At 43.5% G+C, this 16,922-nt stretch overlaps 1 protein-coding gene across 1 annotated transcript in view; it reads right to left on the reverse strand.

Moving 5' to 3' along the window:
* Positions 1–251: 251 nt before the first annotated feature.
* The window catches only part of SCAF4 (SR-related CTD associated factor 4), a 1,013,644-nt gene continuing 996,973 nt past the window's right edge, over positions 252–16,922 (reverse strand). Inside the window, exon 23 of the mRNA XM_078658400.1 lies at positions 252–2,806. Coding sequence (XP_078514526.1) covers positions 639–2,806 — 2,168 coding nt within the window. The 3' untranslated portion in view covers positions 252–638. The remainder of the gene's footprint in view (positions 2,807–16,922) is intronic.

Below are 16,922 nucleotides of genomic sequence, written 5' to 3' on the forward strand. Positions count from 1 at the left end.
TCGGGCACCAAATAGCACTTTAAAATCATTAACTGGCATCACATATTGCCAAATTATTTTCAAAAAATCAATTCAACATAGAAATAAAGACGTCTCGTTTGTGAATAGTACACATATTGTATCTTTGTAAACAAATATTAACAAACCCGTCTAATTTAGACTCGAGTTAACCATAAACAGTTTAAACTTTAAAATGCTGAATCATTTTCCGTTTATATATTTCAGTGTAGGAAAAATACCACACATTAACGTTTGTTACGAAAATAGTTTATTAAAAACATCCCTATTGTGTTGAAGAGCTTCATGGTGATTTTAATCTTTAAATAAAAAAAAATAGTACTCCCAATTACAATCTTATTACGAAGTGTAAACTTTTTTAAGTTTTTATTTTTACTTTAAAAAGTTACGGCAAGAGGGTAATGTTTTACTTTATAATCATGTTTTCATCCGTTGTATTATTTTGTTGCTCTTTAAACAGGAGGAAAGCAATTCAATTCCTTACAATCCTGCTCTTCACTCCGCAGACACAAACTAACCAGGAACTGTGATATAGAAGAAGCAAATATGATACAGCATTCTGTACACCACTAAAGATCTATCACCTGACAATGTTCCTTCCTGCCATGTATCAAGAGTCTCTAGAGAGGACCTTCTACAACTGCCGGTGATTTGTTATCAGGTTTTTTATCAGGTTTTTTATCAGGTTTTTTAGCAGCTGTGGTAGCCTTGGATGGTGATTCTTCAGTAGGTTTTTGTACTGTGGCATTAGATTCCACTTTTTTAAGTTCTGAACCTGTTTTGATACTTTTTACTTCACCACTAAGTGATTCAGGTTTTTTGTCAACTGGCTGCTTGTCTTTGACCTCAAGTTTGTCTTTTACTTTGTTTTCTTCTGCTCCTCTAGACTGATCCTTCTCACTTGAAACTTTATGTGGGGTTATCTTTCCACTTATAGCCAGCTGGGGTGGACCCTTATCTTTTAAATCCTGATGTGGGGGCTCTCGCAATTCATTTTGTGGGGGTTGCCTCTCTCTGGAATTTTGACGTGGCAACTCCCTTCCTTTTAAATCTGGATGTGGGGGTTCCCTCATTCGTGAATCCTGGCGCAAAAGCTCCTTCTCCCTGGAATCCTGGCGTTGTGGCGTCCGCTCTCTGGAATCCTGGCGTTGTGGCGTCCGCTCTCTGGAATCCTGGCGTTGTGGCGTCCTCTCTCTGGAATCCTGGCGTTTTGGAGTCGGCTCTCTGAAATCCTGACGGGGAGGCTCCCTCCCTCTAAAATCCTGAGGTGGTGGCTCTCTACCTCTAAATTCCAGAAGTGGTGGTTCCCTCCCTCTAAAATCTTGCGGTGGGGGGTCCCTCCCTCTAAAATCCTGAGGTGGCTCTCTCCCTCTAAACTCCTGAGGTGGCTCCCTCCCTCTAAAGTCCTGAGGTGGCTCTCTCCCTCTAAAATCCTGAGGAGGTGGCTCCCTCCCTCTAAAATCCTGACGGGGGGGCTCTCTCTCTCTTAAATCCAGAAGTGGAGGCTCTCTCTCTCTTAAATCCTGCCACAGAGGCTCTCTTTCTCTTAAATCCTGCCGTGGGGGCTCCCGCTCTCTGAAATTCTGAAGGGGCCCCCTTTCTCTTGGATATAGCTCCCTATTTCTGGAATCCTGAGGTGGTTCCTCATCTTCCATGTCCCAATGAGGCTCCATCTCTCTCACATCTTGATGTGGCTCCCAACCTCTTGGATTCGGTCGGGGCTCCCAACCCCTTGGTCCCTGGCGGGGATCCCAATCTCTTGGACCCTGCTGGGGTTCCCAATCTCTTGGATCCTCTATTGGGCCCTCTCTTGGACCATGGTGTGGCTCCCACTCCCTTGGGCCTTGGTGTGGCTCCCAATCCCCTGGACCTTGGCGTGGCTCCCAATCTCCTGGCCCTTGGTGTGGCTCCCAATCCCCTGGCCCTTGGTGTGGCTCCCAATCCCCTGGACCTTGGTGTGGCTCCCAATCCCCTGGGCCTTGGTGTGGCTCCCAGTCCCCTGGGCCTTGGTGTGGCTCCCAGTCCCTTGGGCCTTGGTGTGGCTCCCAGTCCCTTGGACCTTGGTGTGGCTCCCTGTCCCTTGGACCTTGGTGTGGCTCCCTGTCCCTTGGACCTTGGTGTGGCTCCCTGTCCCTTGGACCTTGGTGTGGCTCCCACTCCCTTGGACCTTGGTGTGGCTCCCACTCCCTTGGACCTTGGTGTGGCTCCCACTCACTAGGATCTTGATTTGGCTCCCACTCCATTGCATCTTGTTCTCTGCCTCGAAACCCACCCATTCCTCTGACTCTGTCCTCAAAATCTCGGTTTCTGTCTGGTTCAGGGCTTCTTATCTCCCAGTCTCTTTCATGACGACCAAGTTCTTCATCATCTTCGTCATCATTACACAGTTCTTCATCATTTTCAATTTGATTTCCAAAACCCCTTCTCCCAAACCTCTCCTGGTCTCTATCAGGAGGAAACATTTGTTGATCATTTCTATTCTGCCTTGCTTCTCTATCTTCAGGTCCATCAGAACCCCCTTCAGGGCCTTCTCCATGGCCTGGTGGCCCACCTGAATTAAAGTGACCTGGTGGTTGAAATGGAGGTCTCATCCCTTGAGGGGCAGGCATTCCAAAGCGTCCTTGTCCAGGAGGTGGGCCTCGGTGCATCATGTGAGGAGGCATTTGTCGAGGCACTGGAGGAAATCTTTGTGGAGAAGGAACTCCAGGTGGTCGCTGCAGTGGTATTAAACCGGGTCGTGCACCTAAAAGACCAGTGGATGGTGCTTGTGGAGGACGGGTCGAATTACCTGTAAGAAAACAAAAGTACGTATGAATTACTGTGTAAACACTACAGATGTACACAGCTTGCACGTAACAGCTTTACAGAACACATACATCATTAACTTTCTGCCAAAGTAAAGCCTGCAGTCATACTGTGAAGCATGCATAGTAGCTGTTGATATATTTATACTTGATTTTGCTTGCATGTTCACATTCATAGTACCACATTAATCTCCGTAGTAGGGTAAGCCAAAAGCTCAATGAAGCAGCCTGGGGTCTGTGTGGATACACACAATATGAGCATGCACAACAGAGTCAGCATCACTCCTGTCCTGCTGAGCCCAAGTTTGAAGTATTGCTTGTACTTGAGCTCAGAACACCACTTATGGCATCCCCACGCCCTTGAATTGGTGCTCCACATGGAGATGCACATGGTGAAGGCTGGTTTTCACCAAACACAGATGGTGTGAGTTTGGGGAGTGAAAAGAGGGGACAAGTAGAACCCAGAGGTAAGGACAGCATCAGAGTAGGGTCAGGGATTTAGGGTCTCCAGAGCTTGGAAAAATAAGCGTGTTAGCTTTAGTTACAATCTGCTCTACCTGACAGTTCATAGATAGCAGCAGAAGAAACGAGCTAAAATACACAAAGTAAACAGAGTGTATCCTCTAAGGCGTGAGAAAGTACAGATGGAAGAGAGTGTGGTAGGCATAGAGGAAGCTAATGAGGACACACGAGTCAGAGGTTAAATTGGGAAATGCCAGTAGACCTACTAACCATTCAAGCTGGTTGATGATACCCACAGCACAACCTTAGCAAACCATGATACTATTCAAAGCAACCCACCAAGAGCCACTTTCACCTTTCGAGGTCCAATGACCAAGGTGAAACTCTCTGAACTGTTCACGAGCAAGGAAGATTAGTCACATGACAAAAGCCTAGCTGTCCAGTCGAAGGTCCTCTGCTTTATTTAGCAGCAATGTACCCTCCTTGCAGCAACCCCCAACCTACAAGAAATTGGCACAGGCTGCACACCAGAAATCCAGGGCAAAATCTGAATTTTCCGGAAAGAAAGTTTAATGGTATAAGGAGTTTAGCTTCCCATTAACAATACTGTCCTAAAAAGACCACGAGAAAATGAAGGAGATAATTTATGGTATCAGACATAAGATCAATATCTTTATTGTTGCTCCAACAAAAATGCAATCTATGGATGACGAGCTTGGGTAAGTCAGAGAAGCCATCTAAATAAACATCAAATAGAAACGGAAAGTGGGGCATAGGTACATTCTAATGACCACTTCCACAAAATTGTACAGGAGGTATAGGCGACTGATGTAATGTTCGGTCCTAATTTTTCCTCCTTTGCACTAGTTTATCCCCTAGAATCTTCGGGTAGAGCTTATTTAGAATGTTGGAGTCCTGCCAGTGAAATAACTGTATGGCAAGACTGGATAAAGACTTAAACATCATCTTCTCTTCAGAATCATCTTTTCATTGGCGACAAGGATGGAATGCTGTGCAGGGGACAGCAAGGCTTCTCCACCCCAGTGAAATTCATCCTGCCGAACCCGAGGTACGGCCAGCTGTTATTGAAGCATTCATCTATGTCACACAAACTCATATGTGATAGGTGGCGCCTGCGAGATGATGTGATTGGACATAACTTCTTAGGACACCTTTATATGCTAAGGGTCTGATTCTCTCACAATGCATTTAATTAAGCTTCCCTGGTTTCTAGTTTTGGTAAATGCTGGTGGGATTTTTTCAGTTTTTTCCCCAGTGATTTCAATAGCTTAAAAACAGTGGTTATCAGTGATTACACATTCTCAAGGCATTAAAAACGACAGAAACAGTGTTTTTCCTGGGTTTATGGAAAGTTTTGCTTTTATTATTGCTTGCGTTCTGCACTGATAGCTCATGGTATATAGACAGTGTACATAGAGTGTATATAAGGTCCAAATACATTTTTACAAACTCATTTTAGTATACCATACAATACTTCTTCAGTGAGTGGTTAGTCATGCGCGCTCACTCCGTCCTTCCCATGTACATTTTTATTTGTGAAAAGGCCCTTTTAACATTGACACTTCAGATGGGCAATGCCTAAACAGTCGGTACACAATTTGCTACCTGCCCACTGACATAGCTTTCCATGCAGAAGATTGCGATTGTCTGTGACAGGTTCTGTAACATATGAGTTGAACTGGGCGCATGTCTTCAGTTATGGAAGCAGTAAAAAATGAAGCAGTACTTTCCAAAATCCGGAGAAAATTCCCCATTACGGAAGGGATCTATAACTTGTTTAGAGTACCAAAGTGAGGCTTCATTGGCTTTAAATGCCATGGTTGGTGAAGGGACATTTCTACGCATCATTGCAAGACATTTCTCAGGCATAGTAAAATACAATTTCGTTAATTACTCCTCAAAATTTCTTTGCTTACCAAGAGGCAAGCATTCTAACATGGAGCTTGTTGCAGTGCCAAAGTCACTAAAAGTGTCGCCCAACCTACACAAAGAAGATGTTTCACATTTACATCAATTACGCGGAACACTTGGAAGAAAAGGGTGTTTAAGACAAAAAATCTAAGAATGCGGTAGAGTGTACTTTTTTTCACATCACTATCATTATCCAATCGCAGATCCTCACATTTCGTGCCTTACGACATGATCACTAAGCGAACATACTGTAAACTGTCACCACAAGGATAATATAGCAGGAGGGTGGTATAACAGAGGATGTACTCACCCCAATGAAGGGACCTATTGGTCCCAACCTGCACATCTCTGTAACACCCCTAAATGTAGTATTTTGGGGCAACCCTGAACCTTGCTTCCTCAGATTCCTGCAACCAACAAAGAAGAACGGAAGATTCGCACATCAGAGGAGACTGTGGAGAAGAACTGACATGGCCCCAGCCCTACAGGCCAATCAGCAGTTTCCGTTGATCCTGCACCAAAAGTATACTTGTCCTACAGCCAGCGGCCTCCAAAACCCCTGGGAGGACTGACTGCCTTCATCAAATCCCGGATCTCCTACAAACAGCAGCTTTGTTCAAAAGAAACTCAAAAGAAAGACTCGGAGCCCGCGGAGGACGAAGAAACTCCACACCTGGAACTACCACTGCGCCAGTCACCTACTGCCGAGTCCAAGTGGCCCACCGGTCCCAGCGTGGTCCCACACGCCCCAGAGTCCAAGACCACCGGGAATTGCCCCTCCAGGACTCCCCGACACCCCGCATCCGGCTGCCCCTGCGCCGCTAGTGGTTTGGACTTGGTTCTGACCTGGGACCCCTTTTGCCGTGACCTTAACCCTAGGACCTTGGCTCCCACGACAGAGTGGCCTGCCCATGAGTAGCCTCCAAACGAGGTGCCCCCTAGCCCCATTAGCTAACATTGGCACCCTGAACCTGGCCTCCCTAGTGCCACTGGTAGCGCACTTTGAGTGCCTCCTTGAACCTTGGTACTAACTCCAGACACCCAGCATTGCAAGTTGTTTACTTACCTGCAAACCAATACATTATTTTTCGCCATCCAAACCCATGTTGTGGTTTGTCCTCTGAAAATGTTCGATCAACCTGCTTTTTGTATGAAACAAAATTAACTATGCTGATATCTAGGCATATCACCAGAGTAGTCGATGTAACTAAAAAGTAATCCAAAAGTAATATCAATGCATTTTGAACGCTGCGACAGCCTGCCACAGTAGCCTCCCAGCACTGCGGGGACCAGTTCCACGGCCTGTAGGGCGAGGCACAGCTACCACATCAGTCGGCGGCCTAACCAGGAGGTCCCTGAGGCACGACATTGAAGCCACCCCGGACTGGGGCAGACCAAAAGCTACCGGACCTGCAACTCACCTGACACTCACCCACGACCCCTCTAAGGCCAGGTGGGGTGCAAGTGCGGTCTGGAAGACAGCGAGTATATGTCACTGACCTCTGCCACAAATGGGACCCTGAGAAGCCTCGAACCGGACGGCTGCCCTCCTCGCCTGGCATAGCCTGCATAGACCACGGAACACCCCGCCCTCTGAGAGTCCCTGTACCCCGCTGGTACAGGGACTCTCTGAGGGGAACCACCGCAAAACATTAGCAGGGCTACGAGCGGCAGTTACCTTCTGGAAGACCCTACCCTTGGCTCCCATAGGGCGCGTAGCCTTGGCGAAGAAGATTATGGTGCCCAGACTACTCTACTCCTTTACCAATCTCCAGGTGATACCACCTTGCTCCTTTTTTCAAGAACTAGACACACTACTCACAACATTGATATGGGGAGATGGTAGGCACAGAGTAGCCTTATGAACCCTCTGCCTACCTACAACGCAAGGGGGTTTAGGGTCCCCCTCCTTCGAAGCTTATTTCCTGGCGGCACAGATTCAGTGGCTGTCCCATTGGATAGCAGAACGCCACAAAGAGGAGACTACTGATGCCAGGAATCAAGCCAACAGGAACACACCCCCTAGAGGTGTCGATTGCCTGCAAATGTATGATGCACATACACCGTATGTCAAGGGGTCTACCCCTCTACTCCCCACTGCTCCCATTAGGGGGGTTACCACAGAAGGAGAACTATTACACATCCTGAGCCCTCCGGATATGGACGGAGCACGAGGTGACGGAGACTGAGGCACTGTTTGAAAATGGGCAGCTGAAAACATATGCCCAAATGCGGGATAGCTACGATCTCTCTCCTGGACAATTCCTGGTGCACAGACTATTAGTAGACAGCGCACAACAATGTTGGGATCTCACTGAGGGGGAACCACCGACACACCCGGTACTACATACAATCCTATGCATGGGCAGGGGCAAACACTTAGTCAGTTGGCATTATAAGGCAATAAGGGAACTGATCACGGCCACTCTACTGGCCCTAAGCCAAAAATGGGAAGACAAGATAGGACGAGTGCTTAATGACCAAGAATGGGAAAAGGCTCTAGAGTACCCAAAGAAAGTTTCACAGAACGCACATTTCAAAATCATTCAATTCTATATTTTACATCGCACATACTTAACACCGCACACACTCCACTGATTTTACTCCGACACACATTTCTCATGCCCCAGATGCCAAACACCTGAGGCGAACTTCAAACACATGTTCTGGGACAGTCCTGTAATCCAGCAGTATTGGGGTAGGGTACATTGGGTTCTTGGGACACCTGTCCACCTCATGCACATTACCACATGGGAGGCATATGCCCTGGGGGTCTTCCGCAAGCGGGTGACAGAAAAGGTGCAGTGCAGGATTATGTTCTTAGCCATACTTCTGGCGAAACGGGGAATAGCCATGTATTGGAGAGCACCGGCAGGACCCCCTGAGACAGCCTGGATAAGCGCCGTTAAAAAATGAGGGGGCAGCGAAGGAAGCAACACTGAGAGATGAGGAGGTGAAGGGGATTCGAAAACATCCCAGCTCTATGGAATGGGCACAACTCTTGTTCCAGTTTACACAAGAGACAATACAAGAAGACTCTCCCAGGGCCCGCCATCCCAATCTCAGACTCCACCCCTGTCCCCGATAGCGCAAACAAATGCCACTACGCAATAGCCGTATCAGATGAAAGGCTGATCATATAATAGGGTCCCAGACTAGTACCCTGACTAGAAATAGGAGATACAGCCCCCCTTAGACATCCCTCTTTCCCCGATTATGATGCCACAGACATTTCATAGACAAACTGGAACCAACCACAAAACAGATACTTACCGCAATATATTTTGTAGGCTCCCCGGACCCCTCCCATCCCCTTCCCACCTCCCCACTCAGTTCACGGTTTCATGTTTACCCCTTGGCACCACAGACTAGGCTCATATATATTGGGAACACAAACATGGGCATCAATCAAAGAGGTATACCGGGATAGAGTGGGGGACTATATATCTACCAGCACCCTTGCGGAAACCCACATATACAGGCACCCGGCATTAGTCAGCCTACCAAATCTCGCACCAGATTACTGGAGGGGTATTATCCATATACAATTTGCTGTTTCTTACTTGAACTATACGATGTATGATGAGATGGATGCTCCATAATGCACATATTGTCCGACTGCCTGTGTACACCTGGCATCATGTCTTAATTAAAAATGTATAATGATGTACCATGGAAAATAAAACTCTCAATAAAAAAATGTTAAACAAAAAACATCAATGCATTTTGAACTGTTTTGAAATCAAATACCAATCTATATCGATTCCAATTTCATGTAAAAATGAATTTTTTTGTAAAGTTTTGCATTTGAAAGCATATTCTACTTACCTGTGCCAAGTCCTGCTTGGTTCTAGAAATAAAACAGAAGTATACCTTTTTATACTAACCTAATTTAGTCTCTGAGCGTGTGCCATCACTCTTGATTGATTGAGTGAATACAATAAATGCTTAACACACTCTCCTGATACGCCTTAATGCTCAACCACACAACCACAAATAGAGCTGTGACAGATGATCTAATTTAGCCTGTGCTAGACCTCTGGGGATCCACTGTACTCTGTGCACACTATACCTTACTTTTGTATAGTATACAGAGCCATCTTCCTACAGAGTGCACCAGCGCAAGCCCTGCTGAAGGGGAAGAAACTTTGCAGTTCACTGATTGAGCACTGGGCTGCTGTAAAGGAGCGATGCCACCTGATAATTTGGTGTATAAGTGTTTTCCGTGCAAGAGCGGCTGATTAGGAAGAACATAGCAGCCTGCGGCATAAAAACCATACGGATTGAATTGGTAATACCTCCTGTTTCGGAGTGCCACTAACCTGAAGAATGACACCCAGCTTTTTCACGGTGAGGGAGCTCACAGTTCAGAGGTACTGTGCGGATAGCATCTCTTGTTCCAATAGCATCCAATACACAGGAGCGAGTGTTTAGGACATCAAATAAGTAAGACTTTTTCATTTTCGGACCACAGTATTTTTGTGCTAGCAAACAAACGCCGCCTCGCAGCTTGAGACATTTCCCAAGAAACCCAGAAACTCCTCCTATAGAAACAAAGAGCAAACTAATACTACGTGCACACTGTAACCTTCTGCAAAAAAGCTATTATATCTTTTAGGTAAGAGTGTTCCAAAAATATTAGTTCGTAAATTTTGTACTGTGCCTTTGTATACTCTTACTAATCTCAAAGATGCCAGCAGCTAGTATGACCGAACCACCACCTTTTTTTAATGAAACTGGAGAACCTGAAATATTCTGGGATAGGTAGATACAAATATTAAATTTATATTGAAATGCTATAGGTGGCGAGAAATTGGCCTCAATACGAAAAGAGCATATTTTGCCACATAATTTAAGATTACAAGGATAAAAGTGCGAGGATATAGCAGAACATGAAACTAATGAAGCAAGTGGGGAAGATTGACTGGAATTGATTTGAATTGGGTACTTATAAAGCGCAACTATCACTCCGGAAGGAGCATCCTGGCGCTAAGCGGGTGAGGATCAAACTAAGCAGAGAGTGGTGAATCCCTATATGAGCGATCAGCAAAAATCATCCTGGGCTCCATAGATCGAAGTCTTCAGTGCCTTCCTAAACTGAGTTTCTGTTTTCACGAGCCTCAGTTGAGCTGGCATGAGATTCCATGCTTTGGCTTCCAGGGAGGCTACCGATTTCCCTCCCTTGGATTTGTATCAGAAGCAGGGAGGCTTAAGGAGGTTTGCCTAAGAAGATCTCAGGGTCCTAGCTGTAGTGTATGGGGAAAATCTAGCTGGAAGATACACTGGACCAATGTTTGCTACTACTCTAAAAGTGATTAAGAGGATTCTAAATAAAATTATTTTATTTAGAGGCAGCCAATGAAGGGTTTGTAGCGCCGCCGATGACCTACAAGGAAGTTTCAAATCTAGGAGGGCTGCCGCAAGTTGGACCATTTGAGGTCTCTTAAGTGTGAATTTATTGACCCCTGCCAGAAGACTATTGCAAAAGTCTAGGCGTGAGAGGTTCAGTGCCACTGCGACATCTGCCTAGCGAAAAGGGGAAGGAAATCAAAGCTTTTTTTTAAAAGTTTTCATTAGACTAAAGCAAGTTCCTGCCACCGTCAAGGCATGTGGTCGAAAGGAGAGTGAGGTGTCAAACTGCACTCCCAGTTTTTTTTGCTACTTCAACAGGAAAAGGGGGGGGAGGGGGTCTAGCATCTTCCGGCCACCAGGCACCTGGTTGAAAGTGGTTATCTTTCCCTATCAGGAGGATCTCGGTTTTGTCAGTTTTACACCTTAGATGGCTGTCCTTCATCCATTGAATGACCTCCGATAAGCAGAGTTTGAAGTTTGCTTCTGCGATGGTTGAATCTTTGTCCAAGGATAGAATTAGCTGAGTGTCATCAGCGTAGGACGTAACTTCAATCTCAAATGATGAGATCAGCGAAATGAGGGGGCCATATATATGTTAAGCAGTAACAGACTAAGAGAGGAGCCTTGTGGGACTCCTGCAGTAATAGTTTGTTCGGCCCAAAGAAACGTGCCATGAGAAACGACTTAATCCAGGCCAGGACAGTATTAGAGATGCCGCTAGATTCTAACCTTGCCAGAAGAATAACATGTGAACTGGTTTCAAATGCAGCAGAAAGATCTAACAAGATTAGCACATTGAGGAAGATGTTGTTCAGGCCACACTAAAGAAACTAAAAAATCACATCAAAGAAATAATTAATGGAGTTACTTGAAAGGCGCAAGTTCTTCAACAGAGTACAAAAAAGGAGAGAAAGTGACTACATACATAGCTGTTTTAAGAGGGTTATCAACTACTTGTGATTCTTTTCCTCTCACAGACTCTTTAATAAGAGATCAATTAGTTTGTTTCACTAATGACCATAAGGTTCAGGAAAAATTGTTAACCCAAAATCCTGATCTCACACAGGCCATAAATATTGCAAGGGTTATTGAATATACTGTGTTTTGCGTCAAAGAGATGAAATGATCTAATGAGACTCACATCTCACTAGTGAGGAAAGTGTATGCAAAATCAATGAAACAATTGCAGTGAAACTTAAAACCAAAAATGAGAATCTGAAATGCTCTAGATGTGGGGACCATAGTCAACTGGCCAATTATCCCAAATGTTCTGCATGTGCAGATTTATGTAAGAAATGCAACAAAAGAGGACACTTTGCCAAAGTTTGTAAAGTTCCTGAGAAAAATATACAGGTCATAAATGATGCAGAAGGAGTTCAGGAGGAAAAAAGAAAACTGATATTCCAAATAACACTCATGAAAAGGAAGAACAAATTTCATATCCGATCTGTGACATATCATTAGATGGCATAAGCGTTAGAGCGTATGCTGACTCATGTTCCCCATACATATTAATTGACAGTGAAACATTTCACAACAATTTTACCGGCAAGGAGTACCAACTAGACATTCCTGATATTCAACCAGGAATATATAACAGAGAATCAAATCCCCTAGAAGGAATGATACAAAAAATGCATTTCCTTCAAAGATAGATACAGAGTAGGTAAAAAGCAATGCCATCCCAGTGATTCACAACACAAGGCCCATTCCATTGTTGATGTTGGAACCTTTGAAAGAAGAATTACAGAAATTAGTAAAGCAAGGTTGTAGTATCCTGCCTTTGTTAATGTTATGCCATTTACAACTCCTGCTCAGCCAGTGTGTTTGTGCCGTGTGCTGCACGGAATGTTGGGAGTGATGATGCGCTTCGGAATGTTGGGAGCCTTTGAGGTGAAGGTGACAGTTGAGAATGGGCTGAGCAGCAGACAGCTGCTCCTCATTACTGCAAAGGTATCATCGAAGAGGTAGATTTTTCCAAATGGGTGGCCTCCATAATTATCACATCCAAAAATGGTGGAGAAAATATTCATCTTTGTTTTGACTTGAGGGGTTTAAACGCCAACATATGGGTGGATCTGCATTATCTCCCTAGGATTCATGAAATATTAGGTTTCAGTGTCCTAGGCTTATCCTCAGCATACCATCAGGTAGCACTTCATCCTAAATCACAAATGCTAACAGCATTTATCACACAGTTTGGAACTAATACATTAATCAAAGTGCTATTTGGCTTGGCCTCCGCATTCCAGAGGATAGTGAAACATATGCTAAAGGAGTCTAAGAAAGCAATGTGCTTTCAATATGAGATTTTGGTTTATAGGTCAAATGAAGAACATACAGTAATCTGAGATCTGTAAAGTACAAACTAAGAGATGCAGGGTTCACTATTAAGGGAAGTACATTTAAAATAGGGGTTACATCTGTGGAATATTTTAAACACACAATTTCTAATGAAGGTATTAAACCCAAAATAGATTTGGTAGAATCAGTTCGCAAAACACCTACACCAACGAATAAAGAGGAGGTTCAGTCCTTTCTCCGTTTAGCAGATTATATATCCAAATGCATAAAGATTTCGGTCCAACGCATTAGGACCTTTACTCAAAAAAGGCACTCCATCTGAACCGACTGATGAACTCATGAATACATTCATCAAGTTAAAGAATGCCTCTGCCAATACTTCAAACACTGACAATGTCAATATCAACCAGAACATCATGCAGTAATACCATAATGTGTCGCCATCTTGGAGTGGCTCATGGAAGGATCATCCTTATAGGATTTGGGCCCATTTAGTATAGCAACTTGTGACTCATGAGCCACTCTAAGACGGCAGGTGTGTTTTGGTATTACAGCACAACGCGTGTAAATGAGGTAGAACTGAACATGACGTAACTCAAATGGGTATTTAAGGACAGCTTGGGAATGGAATTCCATTTCGCGACTGGTGGTATACTCTGTGGAGAATGTGAGTCGAAGCATGGCGGTAAAGGGCTAGTGGGAAAATGGAGAACTGGTTAAGAGGTTGGGAATGCTGTTAACTTTTTGGAAAGTGAGCTTCTTTTTTTTTTTAACAAATACAGAGCAGTATGTTGTATGGATTATACTATCATTATCACGAAAGGACCGGGACTCTCTAAAATTTTTGGGTGTTCCTGGGATCACAATTTAAGTGTACAAGGGTGGGTAGTTGTACGACGTTTGGTCGTGACGTCTGTATGCTTTTTTGAAACATGCCTAATTGCTCGTAGATCGATGCACTTTGGATGATACACTTGCCGATTGCATATGTGATTCTTTAGTATCAAGTTTATTATGGAATAATGTGTGCAACTACTCTGAGCGCCGATATAAACGTACAGGTAATACAATATAATCTTTTGACGTGTGGTTTTATGTCTGTCAAACTTTGAGTGACTAGAGGGTCTGAGTGAGTGTGGCCTCAAACTTTTGGGGTTTGATTAATAATCTACTGAAACATACACTGCCACCTACTAGTGAGTTATGTTTTAGAGATAATCAGCATGGGCAACTGTTTTCTATACATATTCGATGCAGTGCGCACTCAATGTTATTGTATATACATTACGGTTGAGAGCAAGGCTCAGTTTATTATCTATGCATATATGGCTGTAATGCTCCAAAGAATGGAACATTTATAAATGTCACAAATAGAGCTGGTGTAAAATAAAAAGTTTTAAATGTGATTAAAAAGGTTGTTGGAAGCTTTGAAACTACACAGTACAGTAAGGGAAAGTACTATGCACTCTTGTTTGTGATGTTTTCTAGGGACTCAAGATATTTTTGAAAAAACACGTTACTTACTAGAAAAAAGGTATTTACTCTTTGACCTTACATTCAAGTTTGAAGATATATGTTGTATGGTAAGCGGCTTCGTGATTTTTCTTGCAAATGTGAACGTTTAGTTATACAATAATTTGTATAACCAGCCTAGAGTGGTTGGGTCTCTTAGTAATTAACAACTAGGACTAGAGAACTCATAGACCTGTTTGAACTTTTTCTACTGTACTTCCTTCTATATGGTTGACTCAATGCAGTGGACCACTTGTGCTTATGTACCGTATATTCCACTTTCTAGAAAGGAGTGCAATTCTGAAGAACACAGGGTGAAACTCGACTCTACAGCACATTTTCTACTTTTGTGGTAAGCAAGATACAATAGAATGGTTTAAACCACTGTAGTCTTTTTCTAAAATATATTAGTACTGAACGGGTACTTCACACTATAAAATGAGACCTTTGCCATACACGTTCTAAACCTAAGAAACTAACTTTGATCATACTATGAGCTTTGTACAGTTACAAGTTTTTTTTCTAAAAAGAAGCGATAAGTCTATTTAGAAATTTGTTAGGACAATAAATGTTATATATATTGGCTATGATGTGTGATGAGGAACAAACAATTTTTTATTACATCAAAAATATTTTTTCATAGACAGTTTGGTACTTAGATAAGCAGGTAGAAGATATATTTCTACATCACAGTGTTTCAAGCATAGCATATGGGTACTAGTACCATTTGGTATACTTTGTAAGGACCTATTTGTTTAAATGTATTTTATTGTGCCACATTTATGTCGCTCGTCTTTTTGTGTGTATATAACATTTATTAATAGCAATTTGTGTTTGTACTGGTTTGCTTTGTCTAAGTGATTATGTTTAGGGAAGAACCACTTTGGCTGTGTCTGTGTCCACTGTTTTTAAAGTGCAAGAAAAGAAATAAAAGATGAATTTTCATAAAAATTCATATGTTTTGTGATGTCTAGTTCCTTTTTGTTGGAACACGGATTTAGGACCTGCAACCATACTTCCGATCGGGACTATTTGTCCATAGAGGGAAATCTCATTTGAAAGTCGAGTAAAATTGTGCCACCAATGGGTTTAGTGGAAAGCATTGCAAAATTTGCTCCAGGGACACTTGGGAAGAAACCTCACAAAAACTAAAGTAAGAGCACATTACTGATTCCCCTACATGGATTATCTGATAGAAGACATAGTCCAGGATTGCCACGCATGTAGCCTAAGTGACAAACCCAAGAACACCACAAAAAGGGCTTGACACTGTAGGTCTCATTCATCAGCTGTATTCCAAGATAAGTACTTACTATTACTCATTGATTATTGGTCTCATTGGATAGCTATGAAATTTGTAAACATAATAAATACTAAATCTCCCAATAACTTCTTATCCAGCATGTTTACGTTTGAAGGCATTCCCAGCTCCTTTATTACAGATAAACAATTTCAATTTGTATCAGAGGAAAACGCAAAAATGAATTGCTGATATATCAATCCAACATATCAAAACACCCCTATACTGTCCTAAATCCAATGGAATGGAGGAAAAGGCTAATAGCATGACCAAAGAGGTGATACAGTTAGCTATAGCATCAGCCAAACCAATAATTAAAACAATGAAGGAAATGTTATGGTCTTATCATTAGACACCCAATAGTGTCACATGCTTGACACCATTTGTCATGCTCAGAGGCAGGAAGCCATTGACACTGAATTGGCTGTTTGAGAATAGAAGTAATATGATGAATAAAGAGGAGTTGAGGAACAAATGATTGAAAATATGAAACTCTACGTTTGAGGAACAAATTAGCAAAAATATGAAACTTTACAATTGCTGAGCTTAACAATGTCACAGTTAGTAATTCTTATAGGAGTGGCTGAGAGTAGGGAGGCAAGATGGCCGCCGAGGGATGCAGTGAGTGAGTCGCACTCTCCTCTTCTCCACTGCCAGGCTTTTTCTCAATGGTGAAATAGAATAACTATCTGCATGGCCTGAGGTCGCTTTATGCCTTTGTTGTGTAGTACTGCGATATTCCCTCCCTGGGAACAACAAGGAAACACTGTGATACGCACAGTCCTGCGTTTCAAGAGGAGAATTTCAGAGGCTGTCAGTCTGGTACTAAATTTCTGCCTCAGGATGCCTCCTCGCCCGCAGCGCGGTCCCGAGACCAAAGACGGCAAGAAACCGGCAGACGTGGATATCACCAAAGGTCAGACAGCTACAGCAAAAGAAAAGGAGAAAAATAAAGCGGAGTCGAAAGCTACTGGTCCTGGCCCAGTCATATCCATGGCACAGAAAAACTTCTCGAGCTTAAAGAAAACGGTAGCGAAAAGAAACGGAGCGGACAGTACTCCATCCGCTAGAGATGCAGGACACGTTACCAAGCCGAAAACTAAGGAAAATGCGCTACGGCAGCCCACGGTATCGGAAAGTTTTGCAAATACCCCAGCTAATATCCCAGCAAGTAGCAGACCCCCCGCAACCAAACCTGGTATCTCTGCGGATCTTAGCGCAGGCGGGGGAGCAGGAGC

The sequence above is a fragment of the Lissotriton helveticus genome, chromosome 8 (genome assembly GCF_964261635.1).
Source record: "Lissotriton helveticus chromosome 8, aLisHel1.1, whole genome shotgun sequence".
Classification (NCBI taxonomy): Eukaryota; Metazoa; Chordata; class Amphibia; order Caudata; family Salamandridae; genus Lissotriton; species Lissotriton helveticus.